Genomic DNA, 23,738 nt, shown 5'->3' on the forward strand with positions numbered 1-23,738 from the left:
GATAGGATTGTCTTCTTTAACGAATGGGGTCAGCCCAACTGGACGTCCCCGTGCAGAAAGGAGACCCTCATCTTCAGTCTTTGTTTAAAAGTCCACTCCCAGGTGAAACCAGCCACCGGGAGAAGAGACTGCAAGGATGAGCCCCTCGCTGGGAGAAGTGTCTGCACAGCACACACCCAAAAGGGACTTCTGTCCAGAACTCTCAGCTTCAACAATAAGAAAACAGTTAAAAAAGAAATAGGCAAATGCCTGGAACAGACACTTCGCTAACGAGGATGTATGGAGGGCAAGTGAGCACGTAAAAAGTGTTCAACGTCATTAGATGTTAGAAAAATGCAAATTAAACCTCAGCGTGTGGCCCATACGCCGTAGATGCCCCTTGGTGTGGAGGGTAGCCCAGACGGTGGGCTCCAGGAGGCCAGGGAGCGTGCTCGCCGACAGAACGGCTACAGTAACGGACTGCTTAAACAGCGGCTGCTGCAGCGGGTGCAGAGCGGCCGGAACTCCCGACGCTGCTGGTGGGGGGGCCACGGCACGGCCACTTTGGGAGAGGGCTTGGCGGCTCCTCGTGAAGTTAAACGGTCCCATTCCTACGTAGGGCGTTCCTGGAGGGAAAAAAAAGTGTGCGTTCACACAAACACCTGGGCGGGAACATTCAGAGCAGCTCTGCTCACCTTCTCCCCGGCTGGAAACAGCTCCAGGGGTCTTCAGCAGGCGAATGAGAAACAAACGCTGCATTCGCACACCGTGTGACTCGATAATAGAGATGATGCTACCACAGCAACAACTTGCGTGACTCTCAAGGGCATCGTGTGGAGGGAAAGAAGCTGGTCTCAAAAATCTGTGACTCCATGTCTGTGACATCCTCAAGAGGGCGGAGCCCTGGGGAGGAATCTGTATCGCTAGGTTCGGTGACCCTCGAAAGGACTAAACTCAGTGAGGGTTAGGGAGTGGGGGTGGAGGAAAGCCAGCGTGAAGGGTCGGCAAGAGGGGGGTTTTTTGGGCGACAGAACGACCCTGTGGACATGGTTCCGTGAACCGGCACATGTGCTAACATTCATAGAACAGCACACGTGCTCACACGGAAGTCGATCCCACTGCTCGCTCATTAAAAAGTGAAATTGCAGAAGCTAATACCAGTTTGAACTTCGTGGATGACTGCCCTGCCCTGTGATTGGCAGCTGTCAGTCAGCAAAGCCCTCGCGAGAGCGGGATTGGTTGGCGCTCCCGACGCCAGTCGCTCATCATCTTCAGGTCACGGTTGGAATGCCTGGTTCTGTTGCAGGAAACGGGAGTCGTGCAGGGAAGAGTCATCGGACGAGGTGCTGGCTGCTCTGACTTCCGAACGGCATTGACGGGAGGTTGGAAAAGTTAAAGACTCGGGGTCGGAAGGGAGGGAGTGAAACCATCAGCACGTGCGAGGGAGGGACGCAGGGGACTAGAAAACGCAGAGAAAAGGGCCGCACCCCCGCCCCAGTGCAGATGTTCCGGGCAGAGGCAGGCCCGAGCCAAGACACAGAGAACTTGTAAGTGAACCCTGGAGCCCTAAGGCGAAGCAGGGCTGGCCGCTGGCCGCCCCGGAAGAGGGGCTGCTGTTTAGCGCTGGAAGCGGCTGAGCTCCGAGAACGGCCAGGAACGCCGGGAGCCAGGAGTTCCGAAAACACTATGTGTTGTGGGGGGAAGAGCACCCGAAATCTGCTTCCTGGTGGTGCTGCAACATGACCAGGTGGCTCGTTTCAATGATGAGGTGCTCGCCCTCTGATGGGACAGCAGCCACAGAGCTGGTGCTGGTCTTGGGGGGCACCTGCTGCCAGCCCCCGGCCCTGACTCCTGCAGTCACAGCCTCACGCCCACCTCTGCCAGCGAGGCAGGAAGGGCGGGCATGCTCCCCACGCAAAGGGAAGGGGGCAGGGCCTGCCCTGCCCTCCGGGAACTCGCCGCCAGGGACGCCCAGGTGCACCCCGGGCTGGTGCACGGCTGAGCCACCTCTTCCCATCAGAAGTGCAGCCCGTGAAAGGAAGGGGCCAAGTGCGTTTGGCAGGAGGGCTGAGCGGACGGGGGAGAAACGACCGAGTGGGGGAACTTGGCCGATAGTCTGGAGAGGCGGACCTGGGGCTGGAGGCAGCGGTGGGGGAAGTTGGCGGCCAGGGTGCTGAGTGTACAGGTCTGCGGGGTGGACGGCAACCTTTTCAAATGTCTTGTTTTGGCTAGCGTTACTCGGTTTCTCCTGCTGGCTGGCATCCGCGGTGTGAGATTTTCTCCCCAAGTCATCCTGCCCCTTGGCACGCCGGTGCGACACGCTTTCTGTAACGTTGAGAAGACGCTGCCGCCGGTAGGTGTTAGCTGCCACCCGGACAGCCACTGTCCCCACGTGGCAGAAGATGCCCTTTCTGATGACACGGAGGAGGCTGCCCCACTTTGTCAGAAGGCTCCCTGTCCTTGTCGCTTCAGGGTTTCTCTCGTGGCCAGGTGTTCAGGCAGCAGCGCAGGTGTCTTGCCTCTGTGTTCACAGCAGCGCGGTGCACAGCAGCCAGGACCTGGGCCGACCCGGGAGCCCACCGGCAGGGGACTCTGTGGTCTGCACGCGCGACAGAGCGGTGCTCAGCCTCAAAAAGGATGGATGTGCTGACACAACGGGGATGACGCTGGAGGACAAAGGCTTGGTGACACGGACAGAGGGCCTCGTGCTGCGTGGTTTGCTGCTGGGAGGTGCCTGGAGGAGCCAAACCCCCAGACGCAGAGCGCAGAGGGCGGGGCGCGCCCGGGTCTGGGGAAGGGGGTGGGGGGCAGCATGAGTGGTGGAAGGGCACAGGGGGCGGGGTCAGGCAGGAGGTCCTTCCGCGGGTGGGCGTGGTGATGGTCGCACAGCAACGCGAGTGTGGGCGCCACTAAGCGGTACACCTGAAACAGGTAAGATAGTAAATTCTGTGCGATACATGTTTCACCCCAATAAAAATGTTGTCGCGTAGGGAGTCCTATAGCTTTCGGGCATTTATTTATTTATTAAAAAGGAATATGACAAAGAAAAGAGGTATGAGCCGCATCAATCTATTTATGAGCCGCTCTCATACTTTATCTTTATCTCCTTTTCTCCCTTTGCTCGGTTTCAGGGACAAAATGACCCAGAAAAACGTGCCAAAGCGCGAACCGCCCTGGAAGTCGTCCTGCGGCTCCTCCCCGCCCTTCGCACGGTCCTGTTTCTCTCCGTGAAAGTCGTGCCAAGCGGTGGGCGGTGGAGGGGAGGCCCCAAGCCGCCAGCCCCTGGTCTCTCTGTCGTGTGTGCAGCGGGGGGGGATGCGCGGGGACCCTGGAGGAGCAGGGCCGGGATTCTGTCCCCAGCTGCTCCCGCCCGGCTCCCCTTCCCTCGCCCGCTGTAGGGGCGCTGCCTTCCCCGGGCGCGTCGTCTGCAGCGCAGCCCCGGGCGGCGCTCTGCGCCGGTGAAGCTCGAGGCTGGCGCGAGTGGAGTTGCTGGCAGGGCCCGCTTCCCGTGACATGAGACCTGCTCAGGGTGGTGGCAATGACGCAAAATTCAGGAGGCAGGGGCCCCTGCTGGTGCCTCAGGAAGTCCCCGGTCTGGTGGGAGACCCGACTTGTGAAACAGAGACACCCGGGTCAGCTCTGGGGGCAGGTGTGGAGATGGTGGCGGGTGGGGCCGGGGAGGCGGTCAGGTGAGACCCCCGGGGAGCGGCACTGGAGCACGGCCCCCAGGAACGAAGGAGGACTCAGGGGCACCTGGGGACAGGCACGGAGGGGCAGATGGGTGGCTCCTGCAGGAGACGGTGGGAGTGACACCAGCAGGGGGCACGTCACAGAGCCACCAAATGACCCCGGAGCTGGGGCACATCCATCTGCTTCCTGGTCTAAGAAAGTAACTCAGCCCTGGCTGGTGTGGCTCAGTGGATTGAGCGCGGGCTGCAAACCAAAGGGTCGCCAGTTCGATTCCCAGTCAGAGCACATGCCTGGGTTGCAGGCCAAGTTCCCAGTGGGGGCCATGTGAGAGGCAACCACACACTGATGTTTCTTTCCCTCTCTTTCTCCCTCCCTTCCTCTCTCTCTAAAAATAAATAAATAAAAAGATAAAGAAAGAAAGAAAGAAAGAAAGTAACTCGAGGCTGCAGAGAGGCGGGACCAGAGGCAGCCTTCCGGGGCAGGAAGGGGCAGCGTCCGGGGGCCCCAGGCAGGACTGGCTAACAGCGCCTGCGGCCAGACCCTCAGCGCCCAAAGCACACACGGAACGGGGGCGCGGCCCCCACACTGGGTCAGCACAGGAGTGGGCCCCAAGCAGAGACTGACTGCGCGCCGGCCCAGCAAATTCCGTTTGCACCACCCTGAGGGTGCATCACTGCTTTCCGTGGAATATCCAGAAAAAAGTGACTTTCAGTACTTCGGACACATAGTTTCCATTTCCCTGCCATCCAGGCGTCCTGACAGTGCCCGGGGGGGGAGAAAGCCACTCGACATCACCGGTCGTCGGGGGGCCGCAGGTGAAAGCAAGAACAAGGGGTCACTGCACGCCTGTTCCAACGGCCCAAGCCCAGAGCGCTGACCACACCCGGTGCCAGCGAGGCTGTGAGGCCCTGAGGGCTCTCGGTCACGGCCGGCGGGGACGCAGCGCGGAGCAGCGCTTCACCAGGCGGTTCCTTACGAACTGCCCGTCCCCGGACCCCGTGATGCCGTCACCGCATCCCTGGTATCTGCCCAGAGGGGTTACGGCCCACACAAAACTCGCAGGTGGCCGTCGATGTCCGCTGTGCTCATCATCCCCGGCACTCAGGAGCCGCCAGGGCGTCTGTCCACTAGGGGGCGATGCGCGCGCCAACTGCGGCGCACCCGACGGCGGGACCTCGGTCGGCACTGAGAGACGAGCCCTCCCGCCCCGGGGAGCCGTGGGGGAACCTCGACGCACGGGCCTCGGTGAGAGCGGCCGGTCTGAAAGGCCGCAGGCTGCCCGACTCCAACGCTGCGTGCGCAGGGAAAGGCAGAACCAGGGGGACCGTGGGAAGGGCAGGGTGCGAGTGCTTGGGAACCGAGGGACCGATGGATGGACGGACGGCGCACAGCGGGTGTTCGGGGCTCTGGGGCTGCCTGTGCTCTGAGGGGGGTCCGTGGGTTCGAGCCCGCGGCACGCACAGCACCGGGAGGGAGTGCGGCCAGAGGCACACTCGGACTTCGGGTGACCACGGTGACGACGTTCGTGCACGCCGGTGGGGGTGTCTGGGGTGCGGGAGGCTGTCCCTGTGTGGGCGGAGGAGGTACGAGCGGGAAATAGCTGTACTTCCCCCCCAGTGTTGCTGTGAATCTAAAACTGCTGTAAAAAAAATAAAGCCTAGTTTCAAAAAACTAAAAAGCCAGTGTGGGCTGTGAGAGCGGCAGGCCTGGGGCCGGGCCCCGGCTTCTGGACCACACGGTCGCTCGGTGGATGATGGTGCCGTCGGGGGGTCGAAGGGCTCCCGGGGTGTGGGCTGAGTGGGGGCAACAGGTGCCTGCGGTTGGGGACGTGGGAGACGCCCTCAGAGGGGCAGGGCTCAGGCATTGCAGCCTCTTCCATGCGATGTCACCTCGGTCTTCCCGCTTGCCAGGCCCCTGCTCTGTCCCCAGCAGCTGGAGACCAGGATTAACGGGGTGAGGGGGCCTGGGGGGCTTTGACACTCGGGCCTCTTCTCACGAGCCGACATTTAAGAACCCTGGGTTACGAGAACCTACTTCCAGGGCTGTGAGTAGTTTCAGGACTGTCTTTGGGCACAGCGGCCCTGCCCAGGGCACGGAGGTTTCTGGGGCTCTACAGCCCAGCTACACCCACGGGGGCGCTGAGAGCCTCCTCCTCCCTCGGTTGGTGGAAAGGCCCCCACAGTCGGACCGAGCGCCATGCCGAGGGAGCAGCTGGGGCCGTGGGCGGTTTCAGGCACTCTTTGCGGTGGAGCACTTGTCTGCAGATTCGCCAAAAGAGAAATAAATTCTGGAGTGCCACCCTCTCTGAAGGGCCGCTGTGTTTTCATGAGACGCTGGTTCCCTGCAAGGGGTTTCCCTGGGAACAGCAATGGGAGGCATCCTCACCTCTGCACGCGTGGAGCTGGCGAGCGTCCAGTGGGCGCCGGCCAAAGGGGGCACAGGGCAGAGGGACCAGGACCAACCAGCATGGGGTGGGGGGGTCCCACCTCTCTGGGGCGCTGGGGGACAGCCCGGCAGGCAGCTGTGTCTGGAGCTGAAATGAAAACCCCAGTAGGGAGGCCCAACGAGGTCAGACATTTCCTGCAGTCGTCCCGTGGCGGGGGAGGGCCCGGGAACCCCCGGGGGGCTTGCACTTGGAGGCCAGTCCTGGAGGAGCGTGGTGGTGCCTCTTGTGCGAAGGTGTCTGGCCAACCTGAACACTCAGAAGAGGTGGCAGTGAAACGGCGAGGCGGCAGCGAGGAGACGGGATGAGGACCCCTCCTGCGGCGGAACCGTCCCCGTGGTCACCCACGTTTAGGTCCGGCTGCCATCCGGCTGGTTGCTGCGATCGGTCGTGCTGTGAAGACACCCTGACCTTCAGCTCTGCTCACGGCCTTCAAGGATGCTTAATTCCCCTAAACCAGGGCGGGCTGCTGACGGCGCTCCACATGCGGGGGACTCGGGCCCTCGAAGCAAGGTTGCAGGGGAAGCCAGGCTTGGTTTGTGTGTGTGTGTGTGTGTGTGTGTGTGTGTGTGAACTACTCTACATTCCTGTCTCCTGCACTCTTGGTTTTAACACCTGGGCCCAGGGTGGCAAAGGGCTCCCAGAGGCACCTGCCCCTGGACGCCCCTCCCCCCCCCGGGGCTGGCCCCGGATCAGGAAACGACTTCCTCCTCTCCATGTCACACTCCATTCATCCACAGGGCGGATCCGGGTGAGGCGGGAGCGAGGCAGGGGCGAGGCGAGCACCTGGGTGAAGTAGAGCCCACATGACCGTGTGGCCAGCCTCTCTGAGGTGTGCCCTGTGTTTCGGGGAGACTGTTGTTGTTGTTGTTGTTGTTTTGTTTTTGGAGTGGGGTAGCAAGTCTGGCCCTCCCTCCTTTTCCCCAGGCTTACCCCCCTCGGCCCCCAACCCCATAACCCCCCGGGGGGGGGCAGAAACCTGCCTCCCTCTGAAAGGTGGTCCCCCCTTTCCTGCCCTGCCGTGGTCCCCCAAGTGCAGCCGCCACCATTGGGGTGGGCGACAGAGACCGTGGCAGGAAAACTAAGCCGGAGTGCAACTCGTGCTCCTGAGACCTTTGCAAACGGTGGGTGGTGCTGACATGCTCTCCTGGCCCGTGGCAGATCACTCCCATCAGTGATGGTGGCACGCGTGCGGCAGGTCACGGCCCTCTCTCACTCCTGGGGTGGGCGGTCCCAACCACAAGACAGGAGTTGTAGCATCAAACCGAGCGAGAAGCAGGCGAGGGGCTTCTGCACCGTCTCTCCTACTAACAGCTCATGTACAAAAGGTCGTGTCCTTCTCTGTGATTAGATAATGACATTCCCCCGGTCGCCCTGCCGGGGGCTCAGAACACTGAGTGAGCTCGTGCATGTGAACATACTAAGTGCATACAAGCACAGGTGTGTTTGCTGTTGTCCAAGTCTTTGTAGGAAGACAAATGTTCTTATGAGCTCCAAGTATGCAGAAGTGAGCACCGATAAAGCTATTTGTCTGGTAGAATCAGAGAACCCCAGAATTGCACGTTTTCTTCCAGTAATGGCCTGGAAGCCAAACATTCATATTCTGTGTTCACAGACAAGTTCAACCGTCGATCCGGGAGTTCAGAACCCAGAGGGTCTGTTCCAACGTATTCGGTGCCCTGCGATGTGCCTGCGTTGTGCGATTTAGCCTCGGGAAATCAGAGGGAAATATTTATGCGTTAAAAGAAAAATGCTCGAGAAAAATCCCGCGGGGCGCTCCAAGCTCTCTGATCTTTCGGGGGGGAAGGCCGGACCGCCTCTTCCTCTCACTGCGTCAGCGGGTGTTGAGGGGTGTCCTCCGGAGAGGACAGCAGGTCGGATGCTGGGAACAGGACGACAGAGTTCGGGCTGTGTGCTTAATTAAAGCGGGCAAACCTCAGCCACGTGGTGTGAGCGCTCCGCTCTGCCGTGGTGGGGGCCTGAGACCCGGGCGTGGGGCGTGGGTCCCAGGTCCCAGGCTCGGACACAGGGTGCCCTGGCCTGCTCACAGGACATCTGCCCAAGCTTCCGGCCCCTTCCAAACACAGGGGAGCTGCCTTGGGAGTTGCTGTGCACCCTGAGCATGACGGGAGGGACCGTGGCGCTCAGCCATTCCCAGGAGAGTGACTTTAGGTTTTGACGTCTGGGTCAGGGTATAGCTCCCGGATTTCATGGTATTTTTAAGGAGTCAAAGCCAATTAAAATCAACCCGATTCGAGGCTGGCCAGGCCCCTCTCCCATACCCACAGCCCCTGCCAGGCCCCAGCGAGCTGCTGTTGGCTCCAGGGAGATGAGACCCAGCCCCTGCTTCCTTCCTCGTTCATGAAGCCAAAGCTACGCATCGGGGTGTTAACATAATGGCTTCTTGCTTATCGTGTTGCTGCTCTAGGGAAATATCTTCAGTACCAGCTGGTCTAGGAAGCACCTTCATGTGAATCTCCCCCAAAGCCCCTTTGGACAGGTCATTTTAAAAGGCTTCCCCAGGTGTGCCTCCCGCCCCGCCCCAGGCAAAGGGCTGGGTGGGCTGCGCTCTGGGAGGCTCCGTGCAGAGGGCATGCATCCCGCGCAGCAGGAAGGCGGCTGGCGGCACAGGCCTGCCCTCCCGGGTCTGCACCCGGCCCTGCGGTACCCTGGGACTTCGGCGGTAAACGGTGCAAACCCTCCAGGGGTCTCCTCATGGTGGGGTTCCCAGTGTCGCTTCTTCTGTGTGTTTTTCTTTGTAAAATGCCAGAAGTAGTGGGATTATGCACATGTCTTCAAAACTTACGAAAGTAAAGTTTCCCTTGCAAACCCTAACCTTGATTTCACGTGCTGCCTTTCCCCTGTGAGTTGTGCTCTTAGGTTTGAAACCACGTGTTTACACTTCTTCCTCCCATCCTCCTTCCTACTGCTGCCCCTCCCCCCAAGCAATTTTGGGGCAAGGGGGTGGACCACCTTTACGCCACCAAGTCAGGACTGAAAGCAGTGCCCCGAGATGCCCCCGGTGCTCCACAACTATTTAGAAATGAGAAGACCACGTTGGTACAGCCCGCCTAGGAAAATATTCCCAGGTGGAGCTCGGGGCTGGGGCTGGGTGTGCCCTGGGCGTGGGGGGCTGGGCACAAGGGAAGGGACAGGCATTACCGCCGTTGACTGTATGCTCCCCAAATCCCGAGTGCCCGAGGCATTGGGGGACACCTGTGGTGCGCCCAGAGTGCTCCTGGGGGCTGCGTGTTTGTTGAGGTGACGTTTCCCAGTTCCCGGAGACCTCTACCACAGAGCCACGCCACAGGGCAGAGCAGGTGTGGAAGCTGGTGCCCAGGGAGAAGGACAGCCTGCTTCCTCAGGGCCAGAGGGATCCTGGCGGTCCCCACACTCAGGTCCCCACACTCAGGACCAGGTGTGTGACGTGACGTTCAGGCCCAGGGCAGGCAGGGGTATGAGGACCCCTCCCCCCAACTCACTGGCACCTGAGGGGCCCAGGGTAAGCTCCCGCACAGCGAATGCGGGAGCCCTGGGGTGGCGCCCTCAGAGGTCCTGGGCTGCCACCGCTCCGCCACCTGCCCACCGGGACTCTCTCTCTCTGGGAGACCCACTCTCAGGGAGAGAGGGAGGAGTGGCTTGCTGGCCGGGGAGGGGACGGCTGTCGAGAACCAGGGACCGATGGCTCTGTCTGGGGAGCTGCCTGTCCGTTTCACCCCAGGGCCGCGAGGGCGCTGGAGCGCTGAAGGTCGCTCCCAAGAGGATGTTGCAAACAGACCTAAACGCAGCTCAGACACATTCAGCGAGCGCTTCCTCCTCGCCGGGGGGAGCGGAACCGTTTAAAGAGCTCTGTGCTGTTTGCCCCTGCAAAGGGCACCCTGGGGTTTTTGGCAGCCTGGGCTGGGGGGGGGGGGGGCGCTGGATTCAGGGGGCTGCCGGGGCTGGGACGGCAGGCTGCAGTGTCCACGGCGTCCCAGACCGTCCTGCCTGGGGACCCCCGACTCCACTCACACCCTCGGAAGGTGTCGCCTGGGGCCCCTACCCACTCGGGTGATGCAGAGGAGGGAGGAATACTGCAGAGAGGCAAATGGGGAAGGGGGGCATACAGCAGCCAGGGATCTACACTGGGGACCCCAAGAGCAGCCCAGGCGGGTGGGGAGGAGGGGTGTCTGGAGTCCTGTCTGAACTGAAGATGCCTTGAGAGGAGCCAGGCGCTAGACCGGGAGTTGGCCTCTATGCGGATTCTGTTTCAGAGAGGAGCTGGCCTTGGGGGAAAGGTGAAAAAAGTGGAAAGGGTGCCCTGGTGCGGCAGCGGAGCGGGGCGTCCCGGGTGAGCCGGCCGGCGCACACCCCCCGCCCCGGGTGCCCCGGCAGACACCCCCACCCACGGCAGGACTCACCCGGCAAGGGATCCAGCCGCGGGCCTCCCCTCCCCTCGCCTGGCCTCTCCCCCGCGCCCCCTCCCCCGCTGGGCCCGCGGCAGTGCAGCCAGGACACCGGCACGGGGCACAGGCGGCTGAGTGGGTGGCGGGCAGGCCGGCCATGGCGCGGGCTGCAGGCGCGCGGGGCTGCGGGCGGCGCTGGCGGTGCGGGCGGGGCGTGCTGGTGGCCTGTGCCGCCTGGACCGCGGGCTGGGTGTTGGCCGCCGCGCTGCTGCTCCGCGCGCACCCGGGCGCCCTCTCCGAGCGCTGCACCGACGAGAAGAGCCGGCGCATCCTGGCCGCACTGGTAGGTCCCGCTGCCGCCCTGCCCTGCGGCGCGCACCCCGGGGGTGGGGGTGGGGGCGCGGTACGTGGAATGCTGGTCACGCGCATCCCTGTCCCCGGGACAGGCAGGCACTGTGCCCGGGAGCCCTCTGGGGGCGCCGGGGTGTCTCTCCCCCATTGCCAAAACTGGTCCTTTGTCCCAAGAGCCTCCCTGCCCGACTGCTCTCCCACCGCCTCCGAGCCGCGCTGCTGAAGAAAGTTTGTGGGTTGGCGCAGAGTCTTCCGACAGTCCCTCGGCGGCCGCAGCGGCGGGCCAGCCGGGCTGGGGCGCTGGCGGGGATGCCGGCCGGGCAGCCTCTGGGGGGGCCCCATTCTCTCGCTCAGGCTCCGGTCTGCGATTCCACGCCGAGCCCGATGCGGAGCGCTGCCAGGGTCCCGCCAGCTGGACCCCGGGCAGAGCGCGCGCCTCCTCCGAGCCCTGCGGACCCTCGCCCTGGAGTAGGGACCGCAGTCCCGGTTCCTCCAGGGGAGGGCCCGCCCGACTGCTGCTCCGCCGGGCGCGGCAGGAGGGGGGAAGAACCGCCGCACCGGGTCCCAGATGCTGGTCGGCCGCTCCCCCCGCGCGCTGGCCGCTCCTCCGACTCTCGGTTGGGTTTGGAAGAGGATGCGCATTCGGGAGACTCGCGCGAAGGTGGCCGTTCCGAAGGGAAAGCCAAGAAAGGCAAGGCGAAGAGAGCGGCGGCGGCGGCGGTTCCAGGGGTTTCGGAAGAGTTTATTCACGCCCCTACACAGCGGGCGGCCGGGCGGCGGTGAGGAAGGTGATCTGTTTCCCAAGAAGTCTTCAAGGAAAGCCTGGGATGTGGTCGGTCCAACTGCTTGCGTATTGGGGGTTATCAAGATGGGGCAGCGTACAGGTTTTCAAGTAAATGATTGTGGGTTTTTTTTTTTTAATTAAAAAAAATGAGATTGGAAAAGTTGAAGAAATAATGAGCAAAAGGTACAACCTGAAACAAACTGTAGTTCCTGATCGAGGCTGACGTGATGAGCCGACCCCGGTGCAAGTGACACGCTTGTCACGGACCCTCCGTCCCCCCTGCCGTCCGCCGTTCACCACCCACCCACCCCTCTGCTGGGGAACTGACGTTCCATCCACCACCTTTTCTTCAAGTTGCACGAGCCTGTCGGTTTCTCAGCAACCCATCTGAAAAAAATTCCTTTCATTTTGGAGGGAACCGGTCGACCATTTACAGTGGACGAAGATTCATAGTTGGGCCAGGGTGGAGTACTTCTGCTCACAAAAATAATAGAATAACCTTGCAGAAAGTGAACAATGAGTTCCATCTTTCATTGATCTACCTCTGGTTGAATGGGGGGCGGCCCCATGGGAGTGAAATGAGCCTGATACAATTGAAGTCATTGGCCCTCATCACGTTCCCAGCATGTCGGCTCCTGAATGGAAGCCGGTTCTGATCAGAGGTTCCACCAGTACAGCTCCAGTGGCAGCCAGACGGGGTTGTTTTAAGCCCGACAGAGAGCCAGACAGGTCAGCCCCACTTCTGGAGGGCTCCCCCTCTCCTGTCGTCACAAGAATGGTTTGAGATACCAGGTCTGTCTTCCTCAAGTTCACTGCTGCTGTCTCGGGGAACTGACTTTTTTGGGTGCACTGTGTGGGCGCCTTGTTGGAGGCCGTGGTCCCTCCCACGTGCTCAGGACCTGGCTCTCTCTCCCCACCTTCCTGCCACACCCCTTCCCCCCTCCTCCCTTCTGATGTGTTGGGGTGAGCCCCACACAGCACCTGTCCCCCCCCCCCGTTCCCCGGGATTGCCCACCCCACAACAGCACGCGGTCTGCACCTGCCCCCAGGCCGAAAACCCGGAGTCCTGGGCCCCGGCCGCCCACAGAGGCCGGCGTGGCGGCCTCCCGGGGCCTGGGCTGAATTGCGCCTCTGTCTCTGGCCTCCCAAGCACTTCCAATGCATTCTGCCCGGCTTTTATCCTCGATAGTGAAGCTGGCTGTGAGTCCTCTGACCGGCCTCGGGACTCTCATTAGCTTTCCCTCTGAACGCCAGAGCACAGAGGAGGAGCTGAGCGGAGCCACAGGGAGCCCGCCCGCCTCCCCCCCGCCCCAAACCCCACCCTCGCTTGGGCAAAGGCAGCAGAGCCGTGGGCAAGGCCTGGCGTGTGCAGGGCCCCCCCGGTGCGCAGGGGCATCCCCGGCCCGCAGGGGGCCCCGCCAGAGCAGAGGAGCCGGGAGCCAGGCCTGCTGCGAGCCCCAAGCCCACCTCCCTCCGGAGGGAGCCCCTGCACTGGTTCCAGAGAGGGGAGCCCTGGGCCTGAGAGCTTCAGATTTTTCTGGTCTGACTGCGGCCCTCTTTCTGCTGCGGCTTTTCAGCACACCCCACAACTGGGACACCCTCGCGCCCTCTTTGCCCTCGCTGTGACGTTTCTCTGGCCGGACTGTTCCAGGGAGCGGGGCCCGGAGGCTCTGGCTGTCAGGGCTGAGGGGCAGGGCTGCCCACGCAGAGGGCTGGGCCACAGGGCCTGGCTGCTTGCTGGGCAGGCCCCGCCCTGAGCCATTTCCTATGCATCATTTCATTCACTCCCCTCATTAACCCCGGGAGGTGTGTGCTTTGACCAGCCCATTTCACAGACGGAGAGACCGAGCCCTTGCTCACGCAGTGAGTGAGTGAGTGAGTGAGTGTGCGGGGAGCCAGGGTGGACCCTGTGCCGTCTGACGGTGGGCACCCCAGGAGAGCCAGCGGCTTCTCCGATAACGAGAGCCGTCAGGAACAGCTGGGCACGGTTCGCCCTCCACGGCACATCGCTTTCAAGGCATCTCAGGAGGTTCCCAGGGACTCTGTCAGTCAGGGGCTGGATTCCCTTGGGGCTGGCGAGGCTCGATGTGATTGCACGTGGTGGTCTGCCCTCGGGGTTCCCCTGTGTCAGCCAGGCTTGTCTTTCTTTGCTGCGGTGGGAACCCCGGGCCCCAGAGGGACCACGGCACCCGGGGCACGTGCCCAGAAAGACGTGAGAGCGGCGGACAACTCCGTTCCCCCGTGTGCTCTGGCCGTGTTTGTAATGCGCCTCGTGCAAGGGCCAGGGGTGTCCGACCGCGGCCCAACACAAAGTCGTAAATTCACTTAAACCGCGGTGAGATTATTTTGAGATTTATTTTGTCACGAGGTATTTAATGGGAGGCCCAAGACAACTCTTCTTCTTCCAGTGTGGCCCAGAGACGCCAAACGGTTGGACACCCCTGGCAGCCGTCCGAGCAGGGTCAAGAAGGGTTGCCCGGGGGACCGGCCACTTGCTCTGCGGCTCCGCACCGCACGGGGTCGCTGCTGGGCAAGGAACCCCGCCGCGGGACAGGCTGGTCTCTGACCACGCGGGGACTCACCGCCCCTCGAAAACCGAGACCTCAGGCGTGACCTCTGACACTCCGTCCCCCGGTGCCCACACTGGAGTGGACGGGCCTGTTTTCACCCGAGGAGCGCGACACGGGGCGGACAGGTTCCGAGCAGCAACCCCTGAGCGCGCTTCCCGCGGAGCAGGGCGTGCCGACAACACGCATGCGCACGTCCGTCCAAGGCCTGCAGGGAGCCCGAGCACACTCCAAGTTCAAGTGATTGGAAAAGGCTGAGGATGGCAAACTCCAGCGAGCCCCCTTTCCGCCTGCGGACGTGGTGGGTGGGCACACGCGTCCGGGCACAGAAACGTGCGTGTCTCCCAGCGGGCACTTAGGGCTGCCTGGTATTCAGAGAAGACTGACTTTACCAATGGGATGCAGGTCAATAAAACCACTCTTCTTTTTAGTTAAAAATAGCTCCTTTTCTGTAGGACCTGCTGCTGATAAAATAATTTCACAAATGTCTTTTAACATGACAACAATGATGAATTAGTGCGTAACCTCATAATTTATGCTCTTGGCTTGCTTTGTGTCAAGGCTAGCTGAAGCACTTCTCCGTGTGCGGGGGGCACAGTCACCAGGAGACCCTGGGGCGCTCTCACCCCGGGGACCGGGACAACCGGGGCGGACCGAGTTCACGTCCGTTTGCGTCCTGCACAAGACGTGTGGGAACCGAAATGCCAACAGCTGTCCACCCTAAAGGTTGACGACGAAGAACAGCTGTGTAGTGACTGCACGGAGGGTGCTGGGCTCTAATGCAGACACTCAGTCCCCTCTGACCAGCGAGGTGGTGGAGCCCTGACCCGAGAGTCCGTCGCAGACCTCAGGGCTCCCCTGGGCGCCTTGCTCCACCTCCCGCCCTTCCTGAGGCCTGACAGCGCATCCCTGATGCCTTAACGAGCCGATCTCCGGACAACAGCCGACTTGAATGTTCCCCTCCAAAATCAATAGGCCGTGCGCCAAATTCAATGAGTAGACCATTGTTCAAAGTTATCTTGCAACTCCTGTTGGGAATTGCCTTCCAACTTTGCAGGGGCAAGTCTTGTTGTATAGGTTTCAGTTCGATCTGAGTTTGGTTTCAGTCCAGCGCTGCAGGGGAGGCCGAGCTGTGGGGAGCCCGGGGGGGGGGGGGGGGTGGGCAAGCGACTCCGGTGGGCCCTTCAGTGAGACCCCGGGGCAGAGGGACACCCCCGCCAGCAGGCGGCCCTGACCTCGGCCGGGCAGGGAGCGGTTGTACCGGGCAGAGATGCAGGAAACACACTATTGATCGGACTCCCCGGTCCGTCACACGCAGGCCTGTGGTCTGACCTTGCTGTCCACGCCGTGAAGTGTCCTGGTTCTTTGACCACCCCCCGGGGCTCTGCGACCCCGGCCATCACACAGGCCAAGTTCGCTGCAATGGAGCTGCCCTCACCCCTTGTCCGTGAGGCAGACTTGCGATGTGTCTTTCAAAACTGAGCTTGGACACATCTGTCCTGGATGAGGCCTCCCTGGCCCCTGCTTCTAATGCCCAGGGCTGGCTGAAAACTGGCATCTCTGAGATGACCAGTCCTCTGCCCCACCTGTGACCTTGGCTGACCCTCACAGGTCTCCTGAGGCATGGTTTTGCCGGCCCCTGTTATAGACGTGAAAACGAGCCAAACACTGGGTGGGGGGGTTGCGCAGAGCCTGGAGGCAAACCAGCTTTCCGCCCACCGCAGCTGGCTGTGCCCCTGCCTCGCCCGTGTCAGACCCCACTGTCGTTTAGGAGGTTCAAGGGCAGCCCCCTCTGTTCTGTGAACTCCAGAGCCCAGGCCCTGTTGCTGGGTTGCAGCTCTGCTCGCGGGGAGCTGGACTTGTTCACTGGAAGGTGGCCGGCCAGGTGTGGCTGAGACAGGTGGCCTGTGCCCGTGGCCACTCCTCCAGCCGGTCTGTTGTCAGGGCCTGGCTGGGCTGTCTTCTTAGGGACGGCAGCAGTGTGGCAGTGTGGTGAGGGGGGTCTCCGTGTGGCACCTGTCAGAAGGGCCCCCAAAGATGAGGGGAAATGCCCCATCTGAGGGCCCCTTCCTCACCAGCACCGGGAACCACCGGCCCTCCCTGTCCATAGTCGAGCCCACGTGGTTCCTCCCTCCCTTCTGGTGATGTCCCCTCCCTGGTCCTGCAGACACCAGCGGCCATGAGGCCTGTTCCAGCTCCCATTTCCTGCGGCCCGTTCCCTGAGCCCTGTAACCCCCCCCCCAGAACCTCCAGGGCCCCACCGGCGTCAGGGCCAGGACTGTGGCCTCCGGCCCACCCCCCATCCCGAGATCTGACCTAGCTGCCCTTGGATGGGCTCACGAGCCCTCAGTGGCCCTACCGCCTGGCCGTGCCCTCTCACCCGCAGGTGAGGAAACCGAAACCCAGGTGGTGAGCCGCCTTCCCCGCATCTCCCAGCTGGACGGGGGGAGACCTCCTGCCCCCCTGGGTGTTGATTCCAAGGCCCTGGCCCTGGGCCTGACGGAGACACGTAAGAATGAGACACGTGTGTGCCGTTCACTCAGCCGTGCACTGACCAACCCAAAGAGTCCGTGTGGTTCACACTCGCCGGGTTTCAGCGGCCGCTGGACACGTCCCAAGTGCAGGGAGTGGCCCGGGCTCTTTTCCTGCCCCCCGCCGCCCTGACCGCGTCCACTGTCCCTTCCTTCCAGTGCCGGGACTACCGGGGCGGGGCGCTGGCGGGCGACCTGTGTGAGGACCTGTGCGTGGCGGGGAAGCTGCTGTACCGGCGCTGCCTCCACTACGACCGCGGCAAGAAGGTGCTGCAGGCCGACTGGCGCGGCCGCCCCGTCATCCTCAAGTCCAAGGAGGAAGCCTTCTCCAGCTTCCGGCCGCCCGGCCCGCTGGGGGCCCCGGCCGAGGACGGGGGCCCGGCCTGGCCCGAGGCAGAGCTGCTCCTGCTGGTGGCCGGGGAGGTGAGGAGCGCCCTGGGCCTGGAGCCGTCCGCGAGCGGCCTGGGGCCGCTGTGGCCGGGCCGCCGGGGCCCGCGCCGGCGGGGCCAGCTGGCCAGCCTGTGGTCCCTGGTGCAGCAGGAGGAGTTCGTCCTGCTCAGCGTGCTGCGGGGGCTCAGCCCGCACGCCCTGCCGGTGCTGGGCTCCTGCGGCCACTTCTACGCCGTGGAGTACCTGGCGGCCGGCAGCGCCCGCCACCGGGCGCTCTTCCCCCTGGACGGGGCCCCCCGAGGCCCGGCCCGGGCCCGGGCCGTGGGCGACATGGCGCTCAGCTTCCTGGACCTGGTGAGGCAGTTCGACCACGGCTTCTCCCACCGCCTGCACCTCTGCGACGTCAAGCCTGAGAACTTCGCCATCAGGAGGGACCTCACGGTGAGTGCTCCGGGGTGGGGGTGCGTGTCACGTGGGGGGGGGTCAGAAATGAGAGAATTTCTGAAGTCCTGGGAAACACAGCAACACAGTGCAGCCTTCTAGCCCGCCCTGCCTGCGCTGCGTGTGTGAGAACTCAAAGGGCTCATGCATCCCCCCATCCCCCCCAAAAAGGGGGCTGTAGTGACAGGCGGGGACAGCAGGGCCCGGGCTGTGGCCTGGCGGGTCCTCTCCAAGGCCTGTCCTGGTTTCCCCTGCAAAGCCCGTCCTCACCGAGAGCGGAAAGCCGTCCTCAGGGCCGCAGGGAGGACGGCCTCCGGGGGCTTCTGGACCACGGCCCAGCGGGGGGCATGGTCTGCAGACCGCCCAGGCCCCAGGACGCTGCGCCGAGTTTCCTGGCACTTTCTCCCTGGGGGTTCGGGTGAGCTTCCCGTCCTTGGGTGAGCCTTCCTGAGGGACAGCTGGAGTTGGGGTGCCTTCTGAGAGGGACACACCTGTCCGGGCAGAGATGTCAGGGACCCCGCACTGCTTGGCGTGGGGCTGGAGGATTTCAGCTCCGTCTCCGGCATCCACAGAAACCAGCCACTAACGAGGAGCAGCAGTGGGGTGGGGGGGGCTGCAGCACCATCAGAAGCTCATCCTGCCCATCACCCCCCACTGGGGCCGACCCCAGGTGGACCAACCCCAGGTGTCACTGCCGGGGTCACCTCTTACACGGCAGGTGCTTGCAGGGGAAGGGCCAGGCCAGCTTGACTCTGCCCCCACCCCCAGTGGGCTGGTCACTGAGGGGCTGGCTCACGGTGGACGATGCTCCTCACCTGGTGAGAACGTGGGGGACAAAGAGGGGTACTGTGACAGCCAGCTGTGGCCCCGCAGCAGGGGACACAGGGCTGTCGTCTCCTTAAAGAAACAGCCTGAAGTCGTGGGAACTCCTTGTCACGTCTTTGCCAAGGTGAAGGGCACTGCAGCATCTTGTCCGAACTGCTTTGTCCTGATGCCCTGTCCCTGGTGGCCCCCGGGGGGCTGGTAAGCTGGGGGGGTTTCCTTGGGGTTCTAGAGGGTTCTGGGAAGTTCCAGGAAGAGACCCCTGCAGACGGCCTGGGAAGGGCAGGGAGCCCTGGACTTGACGGTTTCATTCCTGGAGCTGAGGTCCTGGCTGTGGGATGGCGCAAGTGGGGTCATCGCGTGCCAGACACGGGGGGCCGCTGCTCTCCTCAGGGAGGTCCTGGGGTCGCAGCCGCTCCGAGGGCCGGGAGAGGAGGGGTGGAGGGGTCACACAGCGAGGGACCAGTTTTCCTGGCATTGGACCCCTCGTGCACCGGGCTGGGTGTCGGGGCGTGACCGCAGCGGAGGGCCCAAGAGGCTGTCTGGGCTGGGTTTCCGGGAGAAGCTCAGGAGAGGAGGCACCAATGGCCCCACTGGGCGTGGTCCCCCTCAGGTGGGCCAGCCAGCACCTCTGGCAGAGCAGTTCGATGAAATCACCTCCGCACCCTTGCCCGAGCCCTGACTTGCCATGTGCATGGACTGTTCCGGAAGCACACAGGCCCTGGCCCCAGGACAGTGTGGGTGAGGGCGGGGTGCAAGGATGGGGTTCCGCTGTGCTCACCCCCGTTAGTGACCGTCCGTCCTTCCAGGGCCGAGGCTCGAGGAGTTCACGTCCGTCACCTGCGGTTGTACAACTTCTAAGTGAAAGCAGCCCTTTCAGCACCACCAGGGAACTTGTCAGAAATGCGGGTCCTCCGACTTTTCACCGGAGGCCTCCGGAGTCGGAAGCCGGGGGTGGGACGTGGCAACCCCCATTTGGGAAGCAAGCCTCCAGGTGTCTCTGATGCACTCCGCTCCGGCTGAGGGGCCGCAGGTGGGGCCTCCCTGCGGGCCAGGCTGCCGTCGCCCAGGTGTCGGGAGGGGGCGGGAAGAACTGACAGCTCACAGCCATTCCCTGTCTGCAGGTCCCCACGCCCAGGTGCTGACGGCTTACCCCACACACACACACACGAGTACAAAACACCACTGCTCACGGCTAGCGAGGGCTCCTTTCCAGCTGGTGACATGCCTCTACCCCAGAGCCACACTGTCCAGGGGGCGAAATGACCCGTCCTCCCCAGGCTGAGGCCAGATGGAGCCTGCAGACGGTGTGGGTTGGGTCTGCCCACGGGGGAAAAATAAGGACTCTGAGATGCAGTTTCAGACGGGGTTTCAGAAGCCTCCTGCAGCTTCTCTGATTTGTGTTGTTGCCGTTCCTATTTTAGGGGCTTACGGCTCTGCACACAGTGGCTGTAACCCCTCCTCTGCCTTACAGAGAAATTAAAAGATAAATCCGGATCTCCTGGGAGACGGGAAGGCAGCCATCAGAAACCGCCAGGAGCCGAGAGATTCCATCTGGGGGGCCCAGGGGCAGCTGGGGGCGTGGCCAGAAACCGTAGGAAAAAGAGAAGGGTCTTGCAGGTCCAATCAGACGCCGGAGAGCCAAACAGTTCATTAGCATAACCTAATCCTTTTTCGGTCTATTAGCCAGGGCAAATAACGGAGTGAGCTATTTCTTTTGGCTAAATGATGAGACAGGAAAAACCGATTAAAATGATAATTTCTGTTTGCCGTGCCCGAATTAGTAATTGGGCAAAGCTTAACGAGGAAAGGCTCCCCTGTTTTGTTTTCCATTATTCTCCCCCTATTTTGATAAAATAAATGATTTTCCCTCCTCCGTTTTGCTGATTATTGCCCCAGAAACTTTCTTGCCTTTTGGCATCGGTCCTGAGTGAGAGAGACTCCAGAGCGAGGAGCCCTTTCTGGAGAGGCCGCCGAGGGCAAGGGGGCGGGGGGGGGGGCGTTCCCGTGTGACCCCAGAGGGCTGGTGAGACGCCCTCCCATCCATCCGTCAGGTCTTGTAATAGCTTCCTAATGCCCGGGAGCTATGATCTGCTTGGCTTGGGCCAACTCCAGGTTTCCCCGGCTTGGAGTTCATCTTCTTCCTTTTTTAAAATTCAGGTGAGGAAGGGGAATCTGCATAATTTGGATGTTATTCTTGTGGTTTTGACGCCTCTTTGGTCCGAGGCCAAGAAGACAGAGCTGGAATTCCCCGGGGGCAGGGGGGCAGGGGGGCGGGTGTCGACGTTCTCATGCTGACGCTGGGGTGCGGGGTCTGATGCGGGCGGCGTCAGGCTGCACACGGACCAGCCTGATGTCAAGGTCGCTGACACTGCCATTGCCACCCCCCCCACGTGTCCCTCCAGCCCGTCAGGGGCAGAGCTGTTGACTCTGGTGACAGACACGCCACCAGCAGGCGCCGTAGACGCCACCTGCCTCCTGAGTGTGGTTCCCTTGCGTTCGTTGCTTCTGTTCACGTGGGTCAACGACCTGACCTCGCTGCGTGGGCATCCCGACCCTTGGGGGTCAGCCAGCCTGGCGGGAAAGCCAGGACGGGGCGGGGGGGACAGTTCGTTCTGAAGACCTTTCGGAGGCGCTCCGTGAAAAGCCGAGAAACACCGGGAGGTGGACGGGGACGCTGCTGCTACAGGGTCCAAGTCCTCGGCTGCCCCCGGGGACAGCCCTGGTGCCCCTTGCAGCACAGTCAGTGTCACTGTCATCTGCGAGCGAATCAAGCTGCGTCTCCCCGAGGGCCGGGCTGCAGAGCCCCGTGAGCCCGCACCCCCGGGACCCCGGCTCGCGGGCGGGGACGGAGCGCCCTGTGACCTCTGTCGGCGCTCGGCCCGCCGCCCTCGCTCACCCGTGCGGCTCGGTTGCAGGTGGTGGCCATCGACGTGGACATGGCCTTCTTCGAGCCCAAGATGAGGGAGATCCTCGAGCAGAACTGCACGGCGGACGAAGACTGCAGTTTCTTCGACTGCTTTTCCAGGTGTGACCTGCGCGCCCACAGGTGCGGCGCCCAGCGCGCCAACAGCAACCTGCAGGTGAGCGGCCTCTGCCGGCGACCTCCCCCCGCCCCCGCTGTCACCCGCACGCGCTCCGTCCTGGAGGCGTGTGGCCAGGGCGTTCCCCCCCACCACCCCCCGAGGCCAGAAGTGGTGTTTTCTACCCGACACGCAGTGGCCTGGTCCCGGATGGGAGGTGTATCCATGGGGCCGGGTCCCAGACGTCTGCAGGACCCCCCGACCCTGGAAGGCCCTGGGGGAGGGGTGGGAGCACAAGCGAGGTCTCTAGGACCACTCTCAGGCTGGGGCTCTCGGGGGGCATTGGCTGCCCCCGTTAACACCCCCCCCCCCCTCCCCGGCCTTCCCCTCAGGTGGTCTGCGACAAGATATTCCGGCACTGGTTCTCCTCCACCCTCGGGGGCTCTGCCGTCTCCCTCCGGCTCCAGCGGCAGCTGCGGGAGGCGGTGCAGGAGTGTGCAGACCCCCGCGGCCCGCAGGCAGCCGCTCCCGCCATGTTCTGGAAGCTTCGGCGCCTTCTCCAGGCCGCGCTGAGGGAACTGCGGGAGGCGGAGAAGTAGCCGCCGCCGGGCTGCCAAACGCCCGCTCAGGAGGGGTGGCCTCTGTCTGGTTTCAAAGAGGAGGCGTTCTCCCTGTGCACATGACCATGGCCTTGCACGCGGGAGCCCGCCTCACGCCGTGCCTGCCGCACGTCCGCGGTGGGCACCTGCACCTCCTCCCCTCCGCTCCAGGTCCCGCCTCGCCCCTCGGACGGAGAGGCCTTCCTGGCCTCTGCCCGTCCCCCTTTTGAGCCGGGCACGTGGGAGGGGGGCGCAGAGCGTTTTGCTGGGAAGACCCTTTGTCCGAATGGCGCCGTCCCAGCATGCACTTGCCTTTAAGAAGGTGCCTGTACTCAGAATAGACATTTCCAGCTCTTCTCGCTGCAAAGGAGGCTGTGTAAACAAAGTGCGTGTGAGTGTTACATAGGGGTGTGTGTGTGCACATGTGTGGGTGTGAGTGCACATGTGCCTGCATGTACACATGTGTGAGCACACGTGCCTCAGTGAGTGGGTGGGTGAGATTGGGTGTGAGCAGGTGGGTGTGAGCAGGTGAGTGCTAGTGGGTGTGTGAGTTGTGTGTGAGCTGAGCGGGTGGGTGTGAGCAGGTGAGTGTGTGAGGGTGAGCAGATGCCTGGGAACTGGTGAGTGTGGGGGGTGTGAGCTGTGTCTCCGGGGACGGCTGGCCTAGCTGCCCGAGCAGAGCCACTGTCCCCTGGGCATCTGACGCAGCGGGAACAGCAGCCGGTTTGCAGGACATGTGTGTCGGTGCGTGATGCCGGAGTGTGTGTGAGGACGGCCCGCACGGGTGTTGGCTGGGGGCCCGACAACTCTGGGCTGGGTTTGAGGGGCCGCCGGGCCCCTCGGCGCGGTCTGTCTTCCTGGGGAGCAGTGTTTGCAGGCCTTGGGGGCTTGACCCCCAAGAACCTAAAGCGAAGGAGCCTGGCCCGGCCTGGGGGCCGCAGACTGGGCGGAGGCCAAGGCCCGCCCACCCTGGGACGGCGGCCCGGCCACAGGCTCACATCACATGCCACACGCCAGCAGCTGTGGTTTCCATGGAGTTCCCCCCGAAGCTGTCCCTCAAGAGACACACAGGAGGGGAACCACACTGTGGTCACCCCCGAGGCCAGGCCGAGGACCCGCGGGAGCCAGCCAGACGTCCCCTCAGAGGGACTCATTTCTACTCCAGCCCCGGGACAGTGAGGCTCAGCAGATGCAACTGGCCACGCAGAGGGCACATGGACCAAGACGCCGGGGGAGGCTGGGAGAATTCCCCGGGGCTCACGGATCGGAGAAGACACGTCAGTCTGAAGTTAAAAACAAACCCTGCGGTGACAAATCCCACGCTATTTCTCCGCTCCTCGCCCACCCCTTTCGGGTCCAGTCCCGGGACAGCCTGCTCCTGTTGCACATACACGGCCCCGCCCCCCGGGCCGCCCCTTGGCCCCCCCCAACCCCCCGGGCCAGGCCACGCGGGGCGGAGAACAGCCCGAGGCCGGCAGCTCTGACTCTAGATTCTGAGGCTCTGAGCTGAGTCCGAGGCCCAGAGTCACCTGCTGGGTCCCCGGCCCCTGACCACGGCATCACGGCACCACGGCACGTCCTCGCGTGACTGACGTCCAGAAACGCCCCCCTCCTGTCGTGCACATGAACGACAGGGAAGATCCCACCTCGGTCACTGTCATGGCAGAAGCGAATGAAAACTGAAGTTAGACGCGCCGGCCTCGGAGGAGTCGTTTGTGAACCAAAGGGAATCA

General features: G+C 62.9%; 1 protein-coding gene across 1 annotated transcript; it reads left to right on the forward strand.

Annotated features, from left to right (window-relative positions):
* Positions 1-10,290: 10,290 nt before the first annotated feature.
* Positions 10,291-22,432, forward strand: DIPK1C (divergent protein kinase domain 1C). The gene is made up of 4 exons (XM_028525068.2): positions 10,291-10,840; positions 16,890-17,561; positions 21,302-21,466; positions 21,799-22,432. Exons 1-4 carry the CDS (start codon positions 10,655-10,657, stop codon positions 22,003-22,005), a joined length of 1,230 nt encoding a protein of 409 aa, XP_028380869.1. The 5' UTR covers positions 10,291-10,654; the 3' UTR covers positions 22,006-22,432.
* Positions 22,433-23,738: the final 1,306 nt, after the last annotated feature.

This window comes from Phyllostomus discolor, chromosome 9 (assembly GCF_004126475.2).
Source record: "Phyllostomus discolor isolate MPI-MPIP mPhyDis1 chromosome 9, mPhyDis1.pri.v3, whole genome shotgun sequence".
In the NCBI taxonomy this organism is placed as follows: domain Eukaryota; kingdom Metazoa; phylum Chordata; class Mammalia; order Chiroptera; family Phyllostomidae; genus Phyllostomus; species Phyllostomus discolor.